Source organism: Canis lupus, chromosome 36 (genome assembly GCF_003254725.2).
Source record: "Canis lupus dingo isolate Sandy chromosome 36, ASM325472v2, whole genome shotgun sequence".
NCBI lineage: Eukaryota > Metazoa > Chordata > Mammalia > Carnivora > Canidae > Canis > Canis lupus.
Window position 1 is genome coordinate 6929911 of NC_064278.1, and position 22884 is coordinate 6952794.

Below are 22884 nucleotides of genomic sequence, written 5' to 3' on the forward strand. Positions count from 1 at the left end.
CCAACATACAGTATAACATCCAGTGCTCATGGGATGATATTTTTAAGGGCTCTAAGAAAAAAACCTGTTAACCAGAAATTCTATATGTCTGGTAAAACTGTCCTTAAATGAGGAAGAAATTAAGATTTTCCCAAACAAAAGTGGAAGGAGTTCATTACCACTAGACCTGGATAGTAACTTGGAGCCATATGAAAATATAAAGTTTTTTGTAAAGGTAAATATATAGATAAATGTAAAAATTGGTATTATTGTAATTTTGGTTTGTAACTCCACTTTATTTTCTACAGGATTTAAAAGACAAATGTATAGGAAAATTACTTTAAATCTATAATGGGGGCACCTGGGTGGCTTGGTCAGTTAAGAGTTAGCCTTTGGCTCAGGTCATGATCCCAGAGTCCCTGGATTGAGCCCCTCATGGAGGGGGACGTGTCCCTGCTCAGCAGGGAGTCTGTTTCTCCTTCTATCCCTCGCCCCATTTGTGTGCGTTTGCTTGTGCTCTCTGTTTCTCAAATAAATAAATCTTTATAATAATGAGTACACAATATATAAAGGTACAATTTGTGACATCAGTAACAAAGTAGAGAGGCAGAGCTACAAAATTGGAGAGTTTTATATACAATTGAAGTTAGGTTGGTATCCATTTAAGGTATTGTCATAACTTCAGGATGTTGTATGTAGTCTCAGTGGTAACCTCAAAGAAAATATCTACAAAGTATGCACAAAAGGAAAGGAGAAGAGAATCAAAATGGATCACTACAAAAAATCAACTAAACACAGAGGGAAGGCAGCAATGGAAGAAATGAAGAATAAAAAACTATTAAGATATACAGAAAACAAATAACAAAATGGCAAAAGTAAGTACTTCTATTGGTAATTACTTTAAGTGTAAATGAATCAAACTCTAATCAAAAGACATAGGTTAGCAGAATGGATAAAAAACAGAATTACACTACGTGTTGTCTACAAGCCTCACTTTAGATTTAAGCACATGCATAAGTTGAAAATAAAAGAGTGGGAAAAGAGTCCATGAAATAGTAACCAAAAGAGAGCAAGGGTGTCTGTTGATAGCCAACAAAACAGACTTTGTATCAAAGATTTTTACAGAGATAAAGGACATTATATAATGAAAAAATTACTAGTTTGCCAAGCAGATATAATAATTATAACATCAAAACTTCAAAATATATGATGCAAACATTGACAATATTAAAAGAAGAAAGACTTCAGTACCCTGGGGCACCTGGGTGGCTCAGTCAGTTGAGCATCCAACTCTTAGTCCCAGCTCAGGTCTTGATCTCATGGATATAAGTTCAAGCCCTGCATTGAGCTCCACGCTGGGAATAGAGCCTACTTTAAAAAAAAAAAAAAGACTCCATACTTTCAACATTTTCAGTAAGAGACAGAACAACCAGATTAGATGATCAGTAAGGAAAACGAGGTCTTGAACAACATCGTAGGATCAGTTGGAACTAACATCCCACCCAACAACAGCAGTTCACATTTTTCTCAAGTTCATATGGAACAGTTTCCAGGCTAGCCCATATGTTAGGCCATTAAAAATGACTTAATAATTGTTAAAAGATTGGAATCATACAAAATACCTTTTCTAATTACAATAAAATGAAACTAGAAATCAACAACAAGGAAAACTAGGAAATTAAAAATATGTAGAAATTAAATAGCACAGTCTTAAACAGCTAGTGGGTCAAAGAAGAAATCACAAGGATAATTGGAAAATGTCTTGAGACAAATGAAAATGAAAACAGCATACCAAAACTTATGGGATGCAGTGAAAACAATGCCAAGAGGGAGATCTTTAACTGTAAATACTTAACCTAAAAAGAAGAAAGATCTCAAATCAGTAACCTAACTTTACACCTTAGGAAACTAGATAAGAGAGCACAAACTAAACCTAAAGCTAGCAGAAAGAAGGAAATGGTAGAGATTAACAAGAGTTTAAAAAGTTCCCAACGAAGAATGCCTAGTACCTAGTGGCTTCATGGTGAATTCTGCCAAATATTCAAAGGGGAATTAACACCAGTTCTTCTTATACTCTTCCAAAAATTGAACAGGGTGGAACATTTCTTAATGTACTCTTATGAGGCCAGCATTACCCTCATACCAAAGCCATACAAAGACATTGCGAGAAAACTGCAGACTAATACTTCTATCGATGCAAAAATCCTCAACAAAATACTAGGAAACCAAATCAACAGCATATTAAAAGGATTATTGAGTGAGGTTTGTTCCTGCAATGCAAAAATGATTCAACGTACAAAATCAGTCAACGTAGTACACCACTTGAACAGAATGAAGATGGGGAAAACCACGCAGTCATTTCAATTGATGCAGAAGAAGCAGCTGACAAAATTCAACACCCTTTTAAAACTTTTAAAAACACTCAACAGGGCAGCCCAGGTGGCTCAGCGGTTTAGCGCCACCGTCAGCCCAGATTGTGATCCTGGAGACCTGGGATCGAGTCCCACGTCTGGCTCCCTGCATGGAGCCTGCTTCTCCCTCTGCCTGTGTCTCTCATGAATAAATAAATAAAATCTAAAAAATAAAACACTCAACAAACCAGGAATAGAAGGAAGTATTTCAACATAATAAAGGCCATTTATGAAAACCCCACAACTAACATCATACTTTATAGTGAAAGACTGAAGGTTTTTAAGATCAGGAATAAGACAGGATGCCCACTTTTACCACTTTTAACATACTACTGGAAATCCTACCCAGAGCAATTAGGTAAAAAAAAAAAAAAAAAAAAAAAAAAAAAACAACCAAAACAGTATCCAAATTGGAAAAGAAGTAAAATGATCCCTGTTTGCAGATAACTTAATTTTATATATAGAAAACCCTAAGGATTCCTCCAAGAAACACTGTTAGAACTAATAAATTCAGCAAAATTGTAGGATACAAAATCAACATAAAAATTAGTAGCATTTCTGTACATTAACATTAAACAATCTGAAAAGGAAATTAAAATTCCATTTGCAATATCATCAAAATAAATAATGTACTAAGAAATGAACTTACCCAAGTAGGTGACAGATGTATATACTGAAAATTACAAAACATGGCTGAAAAAAATAAAGAAGACATCAACATATGGTAGAAAATTCCATGTTCATGGATTGAATTTACATTTCACCATATACAAAAACTAACTTAAACCAGAACCTAAATGCGAGAGCTAATACTATAAAACACTTAGAAGAAATCATAGGGAGAAAGTTGACATTGGATTTGGCAGTGATTTCTTGAATAAGACACCAAAAGATCAGGCAACAAAAAAAATTAGGCAATTTGGACTTCAACAAAATTAAAACTTATCAAGTTTGACATTGGATTTGGCAGTGATTTCTTGAATAAGACACCAAAAGATCAGGCAACAAAAAAATTAGGCAATATGGACTTCAACAAAATTAAAACTTGTTTATCAAAGGATAGTACTAGCAGTAAAAAGGCAACCCAAGGAATGTGAGAAAGTATTTGCAAAGTATACATTTGATAAGGGATTGACATCTAGAATATATAAAGAAACTCTGCAGCTCAACAACAGCAAAAAAAAAAAAAAAAAAAAAAAAAAACTAAATAAAAAATGGGCAAAGGGTGCAAATAGACATTCTCCAAAAAGTTACACAAATGACCTGTAAGCACATAAAGTGATCCTCAGCATTATTAGCCATTAGGGAAATGCAAATCAAAACCACATGAGATGCAAGTTCATACCCATTGCATTGGCAAAGATATGGAGAAGTTAGAATTCTTGTACATTGCTGATGGGAATGTAAAATGGTATAGCCACTGTGGGAAACGTATGGTATTTCCTCAAAAAAATAAACAGTATTATCCTATGACTCAGCACTTCCACTTCTATGTATATACCCCAATAATTGAAAGCAGGGACTTGAAGAAATCTTTGTATATCCATGTTTATAGCAGCCTTATTTATAATAGAAGACAAAAGCAACCAGATGTCCATGGATGGATAAATAGTTAAACAAAATGCAGTATATACATACAGTGGAATTTAAATTCTGACACATAAAAAATAAATAAATTCTGACACAGTACAGCACAGATGAGCCTTGAAGATATTGTACTAAGTGAAATAAGCCAGTCACAAAAAGACACGTATGATTCTACTTATATGAGGTACTTAAGAGTAGTCAGATCATAGAGACAAGTAGTAGGGTGGTTCCTAGAGGCTGAGGAAAGGGAATGGAGAGTTAGTGTTGCAAAAAGAAAAGAATCAGTATAACCTGGATTCTCTTACTAGCTGTGTTTTATTGCTGTTCATCTGTTTATACAAACTCACCAGCCTTTTACCACTTAGTTGTCCATACTCCAAGCCAGTTCTTTTTTTTATCTATTTATTCATGAGAGACGCACAAAGAGAGGCAGAGACATAGGCAGAGGGAGAAGCAGGTTCCTCACCGGGAGCCTAATGCAGGGCTTGATCCCGGGACCACAGGATCACAACCTGAGCTAAAGGCAGGCTCTCAACCACTGAGCCACCCAGGTACCCAAAGCCAGTTCTTCTCTTAGTCTTTATGTAAAAAAGTACAATTTAAGACTCCTCTTTAGGGCACCTGGTAACTCAATCAGTTAAGCATCTGCCTTTGGGTGAGGTCATGATCCTCGGGTCCTGGGATCGAGTACCACGTCGGGCTCCCTGCTTAGTGGGAAGTCCACTTCTCCTTTTCCCTCTACCCCTATCCCCTGCTTGTGCTCGTGGAGGCGCACACGTGCGCTCTCTCTCTCGCTCTCAAATAAATAACATCTTTAAAAAAAAAGACTCCTCTCTAGGAAGTCATTGAGCTACATCCATTTAAGAGCATCCTGTCAAGCAAAGGTATCTAAGTGTATTAGAAATTAATGAGGGGAAAAAGTCAAATAAGGGTAGGTAAGTGATTTTCTTTTTAAGTATTACGGCTGAAATTACAAAAGCAGCGCATGCTTATTGAAAAAATGCAGTAATTCAAGATATACAGAATATAAAGTGATTGTCTTCTCCCTTACTCCACAGGGGTAAGCATTGTTAGTACTTTGAAACATATTCTTCCAGAATATGTGAATCATGCTTTTTGAAAAATAGAATGGTGCTAATCTGAAAAAGGTTAAGATTTTCAAAAATGTCTAACTTTGGGGTGTGGGTGCTGCTGTCAATTAAGCATTGGTCTCTTGGTTTTGGCTTCGGTCATGATCTCAGGGTCATGAGATCACGCCCCACTTCTGGCTCCACACTCAGCCAGGGAATCTGCTTCAGACTTTTCCTCCCCCTCGGTCCCTCCCCTGCTGCGTGTGCACATGCATGCACACATTCTCTCTCTCTCTAATAAATATATTCTTTTAAATGTCTTTATCTTCACCATCATCATCACTAAGATTTATCAAAGTTTATGTTTACCAAGTGCTTTATACAGTCATTTGATTTAATCCTTATACAAATCTTGTGAGGAAGTATTTTCTTTTTTCAGATGAGGAAAAGGAAGTATAGAGAGGTGAAATAACTTGCCCACAACCACGTATCTAATAAATACTAAAGCTAATGGAACTGTTAATTTGACACAAAATCTACCTGACAGTAAATATTATGTCTATAACTTTTTAAATCTAAAATCATCAGTAGTCTTTCAGATTCATACATAATAGAGCTACCGCATTCCATTTAATGGCTGACTATAGCTCTTGCACTGCCTCTTCCTTAAAACTTTTTTTTTTTAACATTCCAGATAGCATCCGATTTTTCTCATTTCTTGTTGAGTCCCTCTTCCTTAATCTGTTTGTGGGTTTATTCTCTACTACCAGGACAGTATTATTAGTTTTTCAAGATTTTCTTCACTTCTTATTTTCTCCTATAATTTCAGATAACTATGACAATGACTACTAAACTTATCCCCCTACTCCATATCTGCCCTCTGAGCTCTATACCCAAATGTATCTCATTGCTACTTGGAAGGTATATTAAACTAGATGCCCAGACCACTGATTTTTTTCTCTGTATCATTTCAAAAGAGTGAGATTTAGAAACTGCTGTGTAGAATTATAATACCTTTATTTATCCTAAATTGCCTTACTTAAATTTCAAAGAGTGATTCCTCATTCTATTAACTAGTGTCCTACTGTTGACCGTCAAGTATATTTATTTAACTCTGGCCCTAAAATAGTTTTAGCATTGTTATACCAAGGTACTCTTGCCACCATGCCATTAAATTGTATTAGAATCTCTCATTTTTAGAACACAACTATATTTAGCTTTTCCTTCCAGTATAGCCTTTATTCTAGACTATACTAAAATGTCACATAACCCCAAATAATGCCGAACCAGTTGCATCCTCTTCTCATTCAGTCCTTAAATTTATTACATCATAAAAAAGAAAGAAAAATTAATATTCATTGAATGAATGTATTTTACAAGTATCACATAGTTTATATGTAAATCCTCCTAGCCTGGCAAAGTAGACATAGGTAGCCCATTTTCAAATGAGAAAACTGAGACTCAGAAATAAGTTTTTTTAGCCTAAGTGGCAGAATGTATACTGAAACTAGGGTTACCTGAATCCAGACTTGTTTTACTAACCTGGCTAAATCACAGCCCATTGTAGGTATTCAAACTGTTCTTCCCATTACTATGAATAACCTAATTTGAGCTCCTCTTTTCTTGGATGAATCCTTACTTTTGTGATTTATACATGTCTTATGAAAAGAGGCCGGAGTATAATGCTAGTTACTAATATTTCTTTCATTCATACTACAATTTATGATATGCCAGTTAATAAATGCTAGGGATTCAAAGATAAATAAAACATAGAGCATGCACTTTAAAGGGCTCACAATCTGATGATCGCTTGTTCTGTTTGTTGCCTTGTGTAAGCATGCATATGTACCCATACTAAGAGGCCTTCTGGTTTTTCCAAAGTAGAGGGATGTTTTAAACACAGTAGCCCCTGACATGGACAGCTTTTGGATACACTTACAGAATAAAAGAAGAAACTCTTATATAGAACAGTGGTAGAGTTGGCTTGGTCCTTGAATTAGTCACTGTACAGGATAAACTATTGTTAACAAGAGACCAAGAAGTACTGTGCTTAAATAAGACGTTTATAAATAAATAGAAGTTTATCCTCTCATGCAGCAGTCCAGAGATGCGTAGCCAGGGATAGTAAGGCAGTTCTACCATCCTTAAAATATGGTTTCCCTGTCTGGAATCACAGTGGCTGTTCTACTTGTTAACATTTCCCTGCCAGTGAGAACAGAGAAGCATTGAAGAGCAGACAGCTTTCTTTTAATAAGGCAGTCCAAAATTTGTATAGGTCACTTCTGTTGACCTGCTGTGAACAGAACTTAGACATATGGCTGGTAAATATATCCTCTACTGGATGACCATGTGCCCAGGTAAAAGCCTATATTACTAAAAGAAAAAAACAAAAATGTATGTGGGGGAATAATTAGCAGTCTTTGCCACATCTCTTGACTGACTAGGCTCATGTTGCTGGAGAGTTCCAAATGTCACACAAGCCCATTATGTAGACTTAAATATTTAATCAGTTTTATTGCTTATACCAAGTTGCTTCTTACCCATTTCTGCTACTGTTCTGTAGAAAAAAGCAAATATATTTCATAAAGACTTAGGTATCCTCTATTGTTTCTTTGATCATCTTGCCAAGAGAAGAATCAGTAGTAAAACAGTTGAAACATTTGAAAATTTTAAAGTTGATTGTGATTTAAAATCAGATTACCATATTTATAAATAAGTTTCAGAAAACATCCTACAGCTAATCTGCTTTTCCCAAGATCTTTGCATTATGTAAAAAGAAAATATAAATCTCCTTTGTTGAGACATACATGGAGGGATACCTGGGTGGCTTATTCGGTTAAGCAGCCAGCTGTTGGTTTAGGCTCATCAGGTCATGATCTCAGTGTTCTGAGATCAAGCCCCGTGTCGGGCTCCACACTCAGCATGTAGTATGCTAGAGATTCTCTATCAACCTCTCCCTCTGATCATGCTCTCACTGTCTCTCAAAATAAATAAACTTAAAAAAAAAAAGATGCGGAATAAAACATATTTGTCTCTTCTTGCCAGTTTTTGGTTAAAGTGGAAAATCAACAATGTCTTGTATAAAAAGGTAGAAATCTCTTAATTGTAAGATAGTTCAGGTGCTTACAAAGAAAATTTCCTTTCTTTGTACTGCTAAGAAAAGTGAAGGATACAGAATATTTAAAGCCAGCTCATTTGCTAAGTAAAGAGCCTTACTGACTAACAAATGAGTCTAAGATGAACTCCTCAAATAAGACTAAATTTGGCCATGCACTTTTTGTCATAAATTACATTTTACATTTTCCTGACAAATGTTAAGCCATTAAAGATTGTATTGTCAGACTGCTTTATCCTAGAGTTAGTCTTGACCCATCTGAAATGTTAAAATGTCAGGTTTATGTTACCTCTAAAAGCTTTAGAATATGTTTTCTAGGTGTGTATGAAGGCATAAAATACCTTTATTATAGGTATTACTATATTTTAAAATGCCTTTATTTTGACTTAAAATGGGAAGGGCTTTGTTTTTTTAATATTCTTTTTTTCCTTTGTTCCCCAAAATCTCTGTGTAGGTGTCCATGGAAATGGAGCAGTTGATGCTTGTATTTTTATACAGAAGCTTCTAGTATTAGAATAAAGGTGGTTCTGGCCATTTCTGATGGAAGTTTTATTTTTTCTATTGTACATTGTCAGTACATTGCCATAGACTTATTTTCTACCTATCAAAATTTAAAATATTTGCATCCTTTGTTCCAGGTTTTTATTTCCAGAAATATGTCCTATCAAAATTTTTAGACAGGTATGCTAAGATACAAGTTCAAGAAGATCTGTTAATAATTGGGAATGTTTAAATTATGTTCATTCAAAGATATTGTGAGCACCTACTCAGTACATTGTATCAAGTGCTGAGTCCACAATTATAAGCATGTATGTCCCTGCTTCATGGAATGGTGGCACATCTAGTAAAGCAGAGACTAAACAAGTAATCTCATAAATGTAAATTTTCAAACTCTGATAAGTATTAGGAAGAAAAGTAAACTGCTGTTAGAACATCTGTTAGGGACTTGACCTAAGCTAGGAGATAAAGAAGATAGTCTTTATGAAGTGATTTTTGAAAGGGCAGGATTGGTGCTTTCCAGGTATAAGGACTTTTGTTATAAAGACTTACTGATATCAGAGAATTGAAAGTTTAAGGAAAATACGACAATGAGAAGAATCAGGGGCAAGACTGTGTAGGATCTTTAGAGGCTATATGGAGGATTTTGGGTTCTGTATTTTGAAAACAGTAGGAAACCCTATAAGGTATTTATGGGGGAAGAGTGGGAGGACCGAATGGGTATTGTGATTACATATGCATTCTGCAAAACATAATGGCTTCAGTTTAAATGATGGATTGGCTGATACATTTAGGGAGAGCAATGAAGCTACTGCAGTAGTTTATTAAGGCTGTGATGGCTTGAATGGTGGTGGCTTACACTGGGGATAAGAAAGTGAATAAATTTGAAAGAAATTCAAGATTAAAATTGACACTTGGTAACAGATTGACTGTAGAACAAGTAGATGTCAATGGTTGTTAATAGCCTTCTAGATAATAGGTAGTGGATATCTGTATAGATAGATAGTGGTACCATGTACAGAGAAGGAGTGCAAAGGACCTGATTGTGCAGGGAACTGGGGTGGGAAGGAGTAGGGAGAAAGGGAAATTGGAGGGAAGAGATCATCAATTTTGAATATGTAATTTGAGAGTCTGGTATATAACCTCCACTTCGGATGAGATTGTTCAAGGGGAGAATATATGGAAAAAAGAGGATCGAAAAAAGAAAAAAAAAAAAGAGGATCTTGGTAGAATTGGATATACTTAGGTGATGTGCCATAGTGGTTAGAGACCTGGGCTTCAGTGGTTAGTCAAACTTGGATTCGAATCCCAGCCTCACTGCTTCCTGAAAAACTTTGGGCGGGTTAGTTTGTACGGCTTTGTGCCTCAGTTTTCTCGCCTGTAAAATGTGGGAAATAATCTATGTAGAAGACTAAAGAACTAAAATGAAATAAAATAGAGCTCTCTGATTTTGGTGCATAGTAAGTATTCAGTGAAATGATCATATGATGATTGTATTGTTTTTTTTAGTTGCAGAACAGTTCACGGTTTTTAAAAAAGTAAGATACGTATATACATGTGCAGAAGTTCTGCAAGAGTGCATACCAAAGTGTCAGTAGTTAACTCTGAGGAGGAATGGAAGTCACAGTAAAAGGAAAAGACTTTTTACCTTGTACATATGTGGGGTTTTGTTGTGGTAGTGATTTTGTTGTTTTTTTGCATTTTCTCAACAATGTGCTGCTTTTGTAATTTTTAACAGCCATTAATTGTTCCTTAATTATTTTTTACTATTTTTTCTCTTTATAAACCTTGAACAACCAGAGTTTTTAGTTTTTTTGCTTGACAGAATGCTTTTGATTCAATGGAGGTACCACAGTGCTTTCTCAAAAAGAAACTTCTGAGTCCTGGGTTACAATGAACTAGAAGAAAGACTGAGAAAACTGATTTAGAGCATTGGGAATTTGTGTGGTAAGTCTGGTGACATATCGTCCATGTTCAGCGGTAATTAGGGCTTTAGTTAATGGATGCATACACTACATGTTATCGTAACAGATATTATATATCTTGCTCATTATTAAAGGAAAGGAACTAACGTTTGCAAAGAGCTTATTATGTACTAGATAATTTATACATGCCATTTCCTTCAGCCCTTCAGGCAAATATCATTTTCATTTCAGAAAGAAAAAAAAACAAAGCTCAGAGGCTAAGTAAGTTAATCAGAACAAAAACACAAGATCATAAAATAAAAATGTCATCCCTTACCATTTAGTATGCTGAGAAATTGGTACCATTTGGCATGCTGACAAATTGGTGGTAGCACTGTAACTAAATAGTAGATAATTAAATTGATAATCTGATCTGTCACATTGCAGGTCTAGGTAAATCTTGATGGGGCCAGGACAAGAGGAGGGCAGGGTTTGTAACCTAGTTACAAGAAAACATAGCAGAGAATTGTTGAAGAATAAGCTATATAAACCAGGCTCTCTGAGTTGCTAATCCTATACAATCTCTTTTTTTAACTTAAAATTGAAGTTGATATTTAGTTTACCCAGAGTTTCAAAATCAGACAGTTTGTGATCAAAGTGTTGTGTATTGGGACAGTTATTTAATTGTCTTACTTCATGAAATGCTTCCTTATTGAGAGCATTTGTAGTAGCCTTCTATAAAGCTTTTGTTCTCTTTGTTAATCTTAGAACAGTCTGAAAGGTTTTTAAATTGAGATTCTTTTTTTAACCCATTCAATTTATTAAATTCCTATTGTCTTTATACCTGGAGGGAAAAAATGGTATCTTTCAGAATATTGGATTAGTTCTTGAGGATGAAAAGGGATAATGTTTGAACCTTTTCCAAGTACCATCCATGACAAAGGGCACTTGAACTTTTGTTCACCCATCTAGGAAATAAGTACTTTGGAAAATATGAAAAATGACAGTTTTCAGTGTCAGCAGTAGGAAAAAAATTTCAATTTATAGAACTCTTTTAATATTTATGAAACCCATGAAAACTTGAGCAGCTGTATATCCAAAATTATAGAGAATATGCTGCCTTAGTTTTGAAGATGAATTGAAATTTTCCCTGGGTAAAGGGACAGTTCTAAAGATAAGCTTTCTGCTTTGTTTATGATCAGAGAAGGGCATGTATGGACAACCATTTTCAATAAATTTAAAATGTGTACTATATTGATCAGCATTGTTTTAAGTTTTGCTTTTGAACACTAAGAAAGAGTACAGAGTACATTATGGCACATGGGCACATGTACCTAAGTACCTGCTTACCTCTTTAGATGCTGATAGACCACTTGTTTTGCTAGTCTTTGGAATTGGAAGGAGTGTCAAATACACAGAAGCCAGAGTCATCTTGGCCAGATGGTGTTTGATACAGATGGATGGTTAGTTGTCATGCAGATCTCCTAGTTGGTAACTTGTTGCTGCCATCTGACTCAAAGAATCATTCACACACACTGGCTGTCAAAAGCATCTTCTCTTCTGTCTGTTTTAGCTGTCATGTCTGTGCTCTGTACAGAAGTGTTGACAAGACATTGCTGTTGTACATTTTCAATGTGGTTGTTAGTGATTTTTCTGTTTTGTGGGGTCTTTGATAGGGCTGGAATGCACTTGGTTTGTAATTGTATTGTTTTTTAAAAAATGCTGTGACAGTACAACAATTATCTGACCTTTTAAAAGGATTTTTCAGATTATAACTTTATTCATATCTGTTCAGTGAACAAAAGCATTTAATAAAAAGAAAAAAACTTCTTGTTTCAGTTTCCAAATACAGCAAATAAATTGAAATTTACTGGCTATTTCCCAGTTGGATGCGGTATCTTCTTCTGGACTTGCCCTCTCATAGCCTTGTGGTCAAAATCTTTATACTGTTTTCTGATTATGTATTTTCTTTTCTTGAATTAGTACCTTTTTTTTTCTGATGGTATAAGCTTCTCTTTTAAAAAAAAAAAAAAAAAAAAAAAAAAAAGACAAAAAAATATTCAGATATTGCCTATCTTTTGCACCCATTTTCTCAAACTTAATTTCTTTTTATCTATTCACCTGTTGACCTCTCTCCATTTTTCCTGTTTCCCTTTTAAAATAAAAGCAAAGTCTTTTTTCCATTCTTTCAGGTAACTTCTGAAGTCATGCCTGTTTCTGTGATACTTAGCAACTTAAAGTCTTTTTATTCAGCTAATATAGTGAGCATCTTAAAATGTACCAGCCACTCTATACTTTAGAGATGTCAGAAGAAAATAGCCTCTAGCCTCTGACTATGAAGAGGTCATAGTCTAAAGCAAAATCAGAAATATAGGTAATTAGACTAAAATATTATAATCGCTTTAATGGGTAATTAGACTAAAATATTATAATTGCTATAATGTAAGTATATGGAAAAAGCAGTAAGAGAACAAGGACTATTACTATTCTTTTTCCCCTGCTATACTTTCAGAATATCAGTTTTTAAGTTATTATAGAGTTTACTGGAGTTTACTGAGTACTTTATTAAGTAGTTTAATAGTTCAAAACTTCAACTTGAAACTTCCCACCCAATAAATAACATTTTCAGCCTTACTCGTTTTCTATAATATTTTATCTGTAGGTGTTCTAAAGTATGTTTTTAAGCCAGAGACTAAAAGGTGAATATTACCTGGCAAAGACTTCTGAGTTGGTTCCAAAAGAAAATACAAGTCCTTTTTTTTTTTTCCATGAAGGCAGGAAAAAAATATATATAATAGACAGTGGGCTAAGGTTTGAATAACTTGCACACTTATTCTGGGTCTGTCTCTAATTTGCTAGGTTTTTTGTCCTGGTTACTTAATGTCTGGATAGTAGAATATTTTTACCTATCAAAATATAGTAAAAGAATAAGCATTTACTGGTTAGTGTTCATGAAGAGCTTTGAATTCTTTGGAGAAAGTTTAAATAAACAGAAGTAGATAGCAAAAAGAAGTAACATCAGCAAGTTTGCTGATTCCTCAGCCTGGTAGCTCTGTGTAGCTCAGGGAAATTTAAGATGCTACAGAATTTGCTGTAGATATTTAAATCCTACTCACTCTAGGGGTTCAGATATAGATTTTTGTGAGAATAAAATGTCTTGTCCTGAAAGGCATGGCCCTGTTATTTAAGATTTAGTTTGGAGACTCATAATTATAGATCATATGGTCCAGATAGATTCACAACATACATTCTTCTATTTGTATTAATAGAATTTAGATTCCTTTTTTTTTTTTTAACCTGGATTCTTTATTTCCTTTTTTTTTTTTTTCCTAACAAGCATGTACTAAATATCTCCTATGTCTAAATTACTTCACAGAGTTCTATGGGAGTATAAGGTTATATAACACTACTCTCAGACAATAATGCAAAGATATAACAAACCACTTGAGTTACTTATCACTCTGTTAATTATTGTTTGAAGTGTATTACATATAAAATTTCCCCCTTTATTTGGGAAAATGTTGTATTTTGCTTTAATGTCCTAAACTAGGGGCACCTGGTGGCTCAGTCAGTTAAGCATCTGCCTTCAGCTCAGATCATGATCCTGTAGTCCCAGGATCAAGCCCCATGTTGGGCTCTCCACTCACAGGGAGTCTGCTTCTCCCTCTCCCTCTGCTCCTCCTCCCACCCCTCCATTATGTTCATTCTCTCTCTCTCTCTCTCTTTCTCAAATAAATTAAATATATACTTTTTAATTTCCTAAGCTAATTTATTTTGGGAATCTAGGAAGAGCTGTGTAACTTACAAAGTACTTTAAGCTTATTGGTCTCTGAAAATAATAATTTCACTAATTTTGAACATTGATAAAAATATAACAAAATAAAAAAATACAACAAAATCAAAAATTTTTAAAGATGTTATTTATTTATTAAAGAGAGTACAAGCAGGGGGAATAGCAGAGGGAGAGGGAAAAGCAGGCTCTCTGCTAAGCAGGGAGCTCGATGTGGGACTCCATTCTGGCCCTGGGATCATGAGCTGAAGGCGACGCTTAACTGATTGAGCCACCCAGGCACCCCTCAAAATCAAATTCTTTAGTATCTACTGAAGACATTCCAAGATTATTAGGATCTTATTTTACATTCAGAGAGTTTACAGTTTAGTCATTTATTGTTGCACCAGTGATAAAAATTGATAAAGAATTCTCTATTATTGGTAATATATATTTAAACTTTAGTAATTGTAATGCAACATTTTCAAATTTGCTTGAAGGTTTGTTAGCATCTCTTATTTTCTAATGCAAACTGCTATCTTCTTTCATTGCTTAATTCTCACAGCCATTGCAATAAAATAGCAAGATGAATGGATTAAAAATATAAGGGAAATTATGATATTAAAGATATCCAGTAAGGATAAACCACATATTCTCCTGACTTCTTAAAACTTAATCTGAAAAAGGAAGTTTCTGATAAATATAATTTTATAATTTGTACTTGCTCATTTGATTTTCTCATAGGGAAAATGCTACTTAGGTTGTGCTACTTCCTTTGTGGTTTTATATGCTAAATACCAATTCAAACTGTTTATTTAAAAGATATGAAATCTTAACATTTTATAAGTTAGGTATTTAAAAAAATAAGTTAGTATATACTTTTATAGAACAATATAACATGCATTTTGTCATTGATGCTTTTTTGTTGTTTTCATTAGGGACTGAATTCTAAATTACAATTTAAAAAAAAAAAATAAATAAATAAATTACAATTTTTATACTAGCTTGAAGGACCAAGAACTATGAACTGAAATTTCACTAATTAAGATGATTTTTTAAATTTTGCAGTGTTTTAAGTGTTTTAAATCAGTGATGTTTATAATGACTATTAATACACTGTTGAAGCCAGTTTTTAGTTCACAAACAGCGTGCTCAATACCTGAGAAATGGCAATAGAGCAACTCACCTCTATATATAATTAATTAATGGACAGTAAATGTATATGCACATCTGCTAGTAAATACCAGGCTAACTGGTTTTTATGTCAGCAGACTGAAAACTATGAGCAGAGAATACGTGAGCAACAGGAACAGCTGTCACTTCAACAAACTATTATTGACAAGCTAAAATCACAGTTGCTTCTTGTGAATTCCAGTCAAGGTATGTTCATATTAATTTTTTATGTATTACTTGAACCTCTTGGAGAAAAAAAGGTAGAAGTTAAGTTTTTCTTTTTTATTTCTCCATCATTTCTCAATAGTTCTGATTTTTAAATAACTAGTGCAGTTACATATTTTTATTTAAGAAATGAATACTTGCACAGAGTTATGGGGAAATGAACATGCACATATACTATATTGTAGAATTCTAAGTTGATGAAACTTCCTAGAAGACAATTTACCAGTAAATAGCAAAAGCTTTCTTAAATGTCTGTACCTTTTAAATGAAAAATTCAAGCCCTAAAAATATGTCATAAGAAAATATTTATTATAGAACTCAAAGTTATATATGCAAGGAAGCTTATCACAGTGAAAGTTCTTTTTTTTTTTTTTTTAAAGATTTTATTTATTCATGAGAGACACAGAGAGAGGCAGAGACACAGGCAGAGGGAGAAGCAGGCTCCACGCAGGAAGCCCGACACGGAACTCCATTCTGGGTCTCCAGGATCACGCCCTGGGCCCAAGGCGGCACTAAACCACTGAGCCATCAGGGCTGCCCCCACAATAAAAGTTGTAATGATGAAAAGTTAGAAGTAAATGTTCAGAGTTAAATTAGTCATTCATATAACAAACAGCTATGTAGCCAAGGAAAAATGATGATTATAGATGTTAACTTACTATCTTGAGACCTATAATACATAGAAAAATGAACAAAGCAGGATAAAAAATGTATATAATTTTATGTGTAAAAAAAAAGATTTTTGTTTGAATTTGTAAGTATAGGAAAAGAAAAACTGTGATAAAAATATAAACCAAAATGTTAACAGTAATAATTCACAGGTCATAAAAGTTGTGGCAGTTTTTATTTATTTGTTTATTTATTTATTTTTGGCATGTCTGCGTTTTCTAATTTTCCTAGAATAAGTATGGAGTAATTATGCAAATAATTATCTTAAACAAGAAATACATACCTGGAAATATGGCTTATTAAAAGTTTAATTGCTATTATTAAGTTATAAAGAACTTCTAGTTTTCTAAGTTCTATATATTTTTTACACCACTGATTTTGGGGAGTGGGGGTTTTGTGTATTTAGTGGGAATGAAAAAAATCTAAAATAGCAAATTTAAATTGTCAAAGTAATTATTATCTAAAGAATTTTCGAAGCTCGCAATTTAAAATATCTTTATAATTGGGGTTTCTGGTTTATTTTTATTTTACCAGGTGGTCCTAAAAACAGGGGCTCTCTACTTATATCCAAGAGGTTTTTGTCTTGCAGATAACAGTTTTGGCTATGTTCCCCTGCTTGAAGACAGTGAAGCAAGGAAGAATAATTTGATTCTTGATCAGCCACATGATAATGTAAAATCAGGAATACCAAGAGAAAAGGAATTAAAGGTAGACTGCACTGCTGGTTTATTCCATAAAGGAAATAAGAAATGAGAAATCAGGTTCCACAGACTTCCTGAATTAGTCAGTATTTTATCAAATTTGGGTGGGCAGGAACAGGGGTGAAGATTCTTTTCAGTCCTACCAATGCTTCTGCAAAAAGCAACATTCAAATGCTGACATATAACACATCTTCCTTGTTTTATTTTCCTGAGGTAGATCCACCATTAGAATTTAAGCAAATTGTATTTATACACAAACAAATGACTTAGATTTTTCTAAATAGAAGCATTATTTCCAAGTAAAATAAATGCTTAGATTTGTTTCATGTTTCCTGATACTCTCTTTTCTATATCACAGGCATTTAACAAACAAATAAAACATTTAACTAGTAGATAGTAAGGCACAGATGATTCTGGATTAGAAAATGACACTCTAGTTTTTTCTTCAATTGCCAGAGCTTAAATTTTTTAAAAATCCACCTAACCAGCTTATGCGAAAGTCTTCATTGAAACAATATAAAAAGGAACATTCTGTATTTGCAAGATGTGTATGAGGATGTTCAAGCTACATTGTTTAGAAACAACTTACACATCCATCAGTAGCAGAATGGCACACCTTTACCATGAGACACTTTAGAAAAATTAAAATTAACTAAATATTTATATATTAGTATGTCTAGATTTCAGAAACAATGTTGAATAAAAAGTAGAAATTACAAAATGATAAAATGGGAATGATTTATTTAAATTTTTTTAAATATAAAATATGACATTGTTTATAAAAACAGAAGTATATAGTAAAAGTATAAAAACAGGAATGTTAACAACTTTAGAAAAATGATCACTTCTACAGTTGGGGGAAAAGAGTCTGACTCTGGGTAGTAAAGAGGGCTTCAGTTGTAGCTATAGCTTTTTTTTTTTTTTTTTTTAAAGAAAAGAGCTGGGGGATCCCTGGGTGGCTCAGCGGTTTGGTGCCTGCCTTTGGCCCGGGGTGCGATCCTGGAGTCCTGGGATCGAGTCCTGCATCGGGCTTCCTGCATGGAGCCTGCTTCTCCCTCTGCCTGTGTCTCTGCCTCTCTCTATGTCTATCATGAATAAATAAATAAAATCTTAAGAAAAAGAAAAAGAAAAGAGCTGAAGCAAAATGTTAACACTTGTTAAATCAAGGTAGTGTATATATAGGTGCATATAATTCTCCATGTTTTTATGAATCATTGAAATGTTATGCTTAGAAAGGAATTTTTTTAATGACTTAGGTTTTAGGAGGATGACACAGTTTTGAATAATATAAGATCTCCCAATAAATGAGGACTCTTAACATCCACAAGATATCATTAAATCAAGAACGCTATCTTTATTTCTTTCCTTCTAGACAACGTAGGAGATATAAGCTTTGTGTGCCAAGGTTATTCAGTTACCAATAAGCCTCATAACTAAGACTATCTTGTTTTTTTAATATCATATAAAAATTTTAGAATGGGAAGTTCTTTAAAGTATCTCCCATTTCATTTTTTAAAAATCATTTTTGTCTTTTTATTTGGATCATTCAGCTCTCTTCACCCGACTACAATTTCCATTTATCTAAAAATGCTGATAAACACAAGAAACCCTTGCACTGGAATATGTTTAGATTTATTTTGCAAAAGACAGGATTCAGAAACAGTGATTCTGACTTCTGAAATACAATTTTATGATTGGGTCTATTATAGTATAAAATAATTGAATTGCTGTAAATGGTGACTTATAAATTTAGTGCTTAAGTAAACAATATTTACATTTCACTTTACTGTTTCAGAGACTTCTAAATATTATTTACCATTTACCATTAATTTTTATTCAAAAATTCCTATATTCCATTATAATATTTCTTTGAAGGTACTATCTCTAGTTCAAAATACAGAGATTAGTCTTGGTTAGAACAAATGGGATGGTGTAAAAGGCTCCTAGATATGTTAATAATTTATCTTATATTTGGGAATTTGTCATTGTTTATGAACACTTTAGAGTTTATTTTTCAGTCAGTAAGTACTCAACAGGAACCTTCAACAGACTTCTTTTTTAAATTCCATTTGTTTTGTTTTTATAAGATGTCTTTGTCTGTAAAATATATGTCTGGATACCTGGGCTAACATAAATGTAAGTAACAGAAATTATGTTAGAGATGGCTTATTTCCAAAGAATTAGTAATGCTGCATCCATTATAACTTTATTTGTAGGCAGACAATAGAGGGGAAAAATATTGAATATTTGAGAGCCAGCTATATATTGTAAAAAGTTAGGCCACATTTAGAAAAGTGTTGGCCAATTAAGTAATTGAAATTAAAATCTTTTCAATTGGCATATATTTTATTCTATACCTGTTGAGTTATAATTAAATTCAATTTTAGTTAATACAAGGAAAATCTTTTCCTAAAGAACTTTGATTTTGGGTATATCAGGATTTTTCCAAAATGAAAAAATATATTGGTTATTAGTTGCAATTTTCTAAAAGTATGCACCTACACATAAAAACTACAAGGCAGTATGCAGAAATGGCTAAGGCTACAGTGTTTTTTTTTTTTTCCATTTTCAATATACTTTTATTAGTCTTCTTAAAAACTAAATAATTTCTAGAAATCACATTCCCACATTCATAATCAGTTGCCCTAGCCTCTGTAATGAATAACTAAGTTAATAGATGCTTTGAACCAATAACACAAGGAAGCTACTAACCACCCACAGTCCTTTCCTTCTGTTTGGTGAATGGTTTGAGAATTTGTTTTCTTTAGACTATTTATTTTGTTTAGGATTTGTTTAGGATATATGACAGGGGAAAGACCCATTGACATTATGGCAAATGACAACTTTGAGTGTCTTGATGAATGAGACAAACAGTGGAGGAAAAGGGTATGTTGAGAAAGAAGCTCTTTTAGAAAATTTGAGAAACATGAATTTGTAGTTCATTCTGTGTTCATAGTATTCCTACATAGAGCATGCCAGAGTCCTTTGATTTCTAAAAGGGCATAACGAAGTCAAGGAGCACCTAGGTGGCTCAGTTGGCTAAGCGTCAGGCTCTTGATTTCGGCTCAGGTCATGATCTCAAGGTCTTGAGATCAAACACTGTATGGGTCTCTACGCTCAGTGGGGAGTCTGCTTGAGATTCTCTCTCCCTTCCCCTCTGCCCCTCGCCATCCCCCCACTATACATGTGCGTGCATGCTTGTTCTCTCTAAAAATAAATCTTAAAGTCAAGACAGCAGAGCTTATATAAATGGATGACCCTTAGTATTCTGCATATAGTTTAGAGGCATTAGGGGGAAAGTACTTAGTTTAATGGGAAACCTGAATTTCACTTCTTTTTTTATTATTATTAGAGGGAAGCGAAGGAGCAGAGGGGGAGAGAGAGAGAATCCCAAGCAGTGGGGAGCCTGACATAGGGCTCAGTCTCATGAACCTGAGATCACAGCCTGAGCCAAAATCAAGAGTTGAACTCTTAACCAGCTGAGCCACCAGGTGCCCCTGAGTTTCACTTCTTGTACACCATGTTTGCAGTCTTTCTTGATGAGATATTTTTGGCAAAGGGGTCATTCCATTATCCATCATACAATAAAGTACCCCAAATCTTCCTCCCAAACTTAACTGCTTAAAACAACAAATATTTATTATCTCAGTGTCCGCGGGTCAGAAATTTAGGAGTCACTTAGCTAGATGGTTCTGGTTCAAGATCTCTTGTGATTAGTCAGGACGTGGGCAAAGGCTTCAGTCATCTAAAGGGTTTGTGTGGTTGGAGGATCCACGCCCAGGATGGCTCACTCACATGACTGTTGGTAGGAGACTTCTCCATGTGGGCCTTAACCTCACAACCTGGCCAATAACTTCCTCAAAGTAAAAAGTAAGAGATTCAAGAGAGAGAGTGAAGGAAGCCACAGTGCTTTATAGGACCTAGTCTCTCAAAATCACATACCTTCACTTCTGCTTTGTTCTGCTCATTAGAATTAAGTTATGAGGTGCTCCAGAGGCAAAGAAATAAGCTCCTCAGATGTGTTTTTAAAGCATTGTGGGATTGTAGATTGTGGTGTACAGAAGAGGGTACCAGAGATCAGGGGCATGGGGCATAATGTTTAATTAATATGATAAGTACTAGTGAAAAGTAGAGGACCTTGGCAGAATTTAATAGTAAATTTAATCTCCTGACTCCTATCACTGTTAATCTCAGAAGAAAGAAATGTCATAGCTTCTCAACCTAAGAACAATTTCAAAAATTCTAACATGAGTGTAGACTTGCCAAAGAATAGCTGAGCAGTGTTTTAGAGAATCAAGAAACTGTTGCCTATTGTTACCTTTCTTTTTTTCAAAATATGTAGAAAATCAAATAACACAAAAATGCACATACTTACTCTTCACAAAACTATCTCTTGTTTGTAGAACACCATTGTCAGACATAGTAACATATGTCATGGAGGCAGTTATTTAAATAACAAATTGTGTTTTTTAATGTAAATATAAATTGGTATTGTTTGGTTTACCTTTTTAAAAACCAGGATTGTGATATACTGTGTCATTTTTAAGATCTTGGAAATAATTTAAAAAATTAAAATAATAAAAAAAGATCTTGGAAATAAGAGATTTTTATAATACTGCTTATGAGAAGCACTTCAATTGCCAAACTAAATACTATTCTAGATGTCTAGGGTTTGACAAAAATTGTTTGCCCTCCTCTTTCTAAGATTCTATTTTTTGTTTTTGTAGATGTTACATGAAAGTCTAGATAGAGAGGATACAAGAAAACATATAGAGAGTGATGATAATATAGAATACGTAGAATTTGGTGATGTTGATACATTTTCTTCACTCATTCATTAAATAACTGAACTATCTACCTCACGTTTTGAGCTACTGGAAGAACAAAGAGATATTGTCCCTGCCCTCTGGCTTAAAGTCTTGATTTAATAGATAAAACCAACATTACTAATTGTTGTGAAGTCATTTCAGGTTCTAGTATCCAGGATACAAAGTATAGTCTGAGTTTATTTTAACTTCTATTTATTTAAATAGTACTCATGTGTTTATGTGTCCAAAGAGCTGATTTTATGCTTTATTTCTGATTTTCTTTTTTTTTTTTTTTAAAGATGCACTTATGTTTTGTTTTGTTTTTTTAATTTTTATTTATTTATGATAGTCACAGAGAGAAAGAGAGAGAGAGAGAGGCAGAGACATAGGCAGAGGGAGAAGCAGGCTCCATGCACTGAGAGCCCGACGTGGGATTTGATCCCGGATCTCCAAGATCGCGCCCTGGGCCAAAGGCAGGCGCCAAACCGCTGCGCCACCCAGGGATCCCTATTTCTGATTTTCTGTATATATTTCTAGTTTATATGTGTCTTTTTTCATCTAACTTACATGCTTCCAGCAAAAGTGTAAAAATACAAAGAATGTAGTTATTACTGAAAGATTCCAGTTAGTTGGCACATTTCTAATGTAGCTGTCATTACGATTATTAGATAACCAGGTAGATGGTAGCTTTGAGGAGCAGCGAAGATTTTGTGGGTTTAGAAGAGTAAAACAGTGATGTGGCTGTGGAGCTGCCATCAGTGCTAACATTAAGGAAATAAGATGTGCGATACCTGGCAATTCTAGTCTATACAGAGGCTCCGATATGTTTGAAGAAAGTTGATGTCTAAAAATTCACTTGTCAGTCACTTAGATGAGAAGTATTTGAATTCCTATTTCCCCAGTCTTGCTAGTCAGTGACAGGAATACAAAAAAAGAGGAGGACAAGATCCATCTCCTTTAAGGAGCTATATATAA

At 34.1% G+C, this 22884-nt stretch overlaps 1 protein-coding gene across 9 annotated transcripts in view; it reads left to right on the plus strand.

Moving 5' to 3' along the window:
- The window catches only part of TANK (TRAF family member associated NFKB activator), a 94662-nt gene that overhangs the window by 43580 nt on the left and 28198 nt on the right, over positions 1–22884 (plus strand). For 6 of the 9 annotated variants that reach the window (XR_003145506.3, XM_025471073.3, XM_025471074.3 and 3 more), the window contains 2 exons: positions 15602–15713; positions 16990–17108. The exons of 1 other annotated variant lie outside the window; for it this stretch is intronic. Coding sequence is in view for 7 of the 8 variants with exons in the window: in XM_025471073.3 (XP_025326858.1) it covers positions 15602–15713; positions 16990–17108 (231 nt within the window). In the remaining variant the exon portion in view is untranslated. The remainder of the gene's footprint in view (positions 1–15601; positions 15714–16989; positions 17109–22884) is intronic. 2 more of the 9 variants (XM_035696834.2, XM_025471069.3) reach the window with 1 other exon arrangement.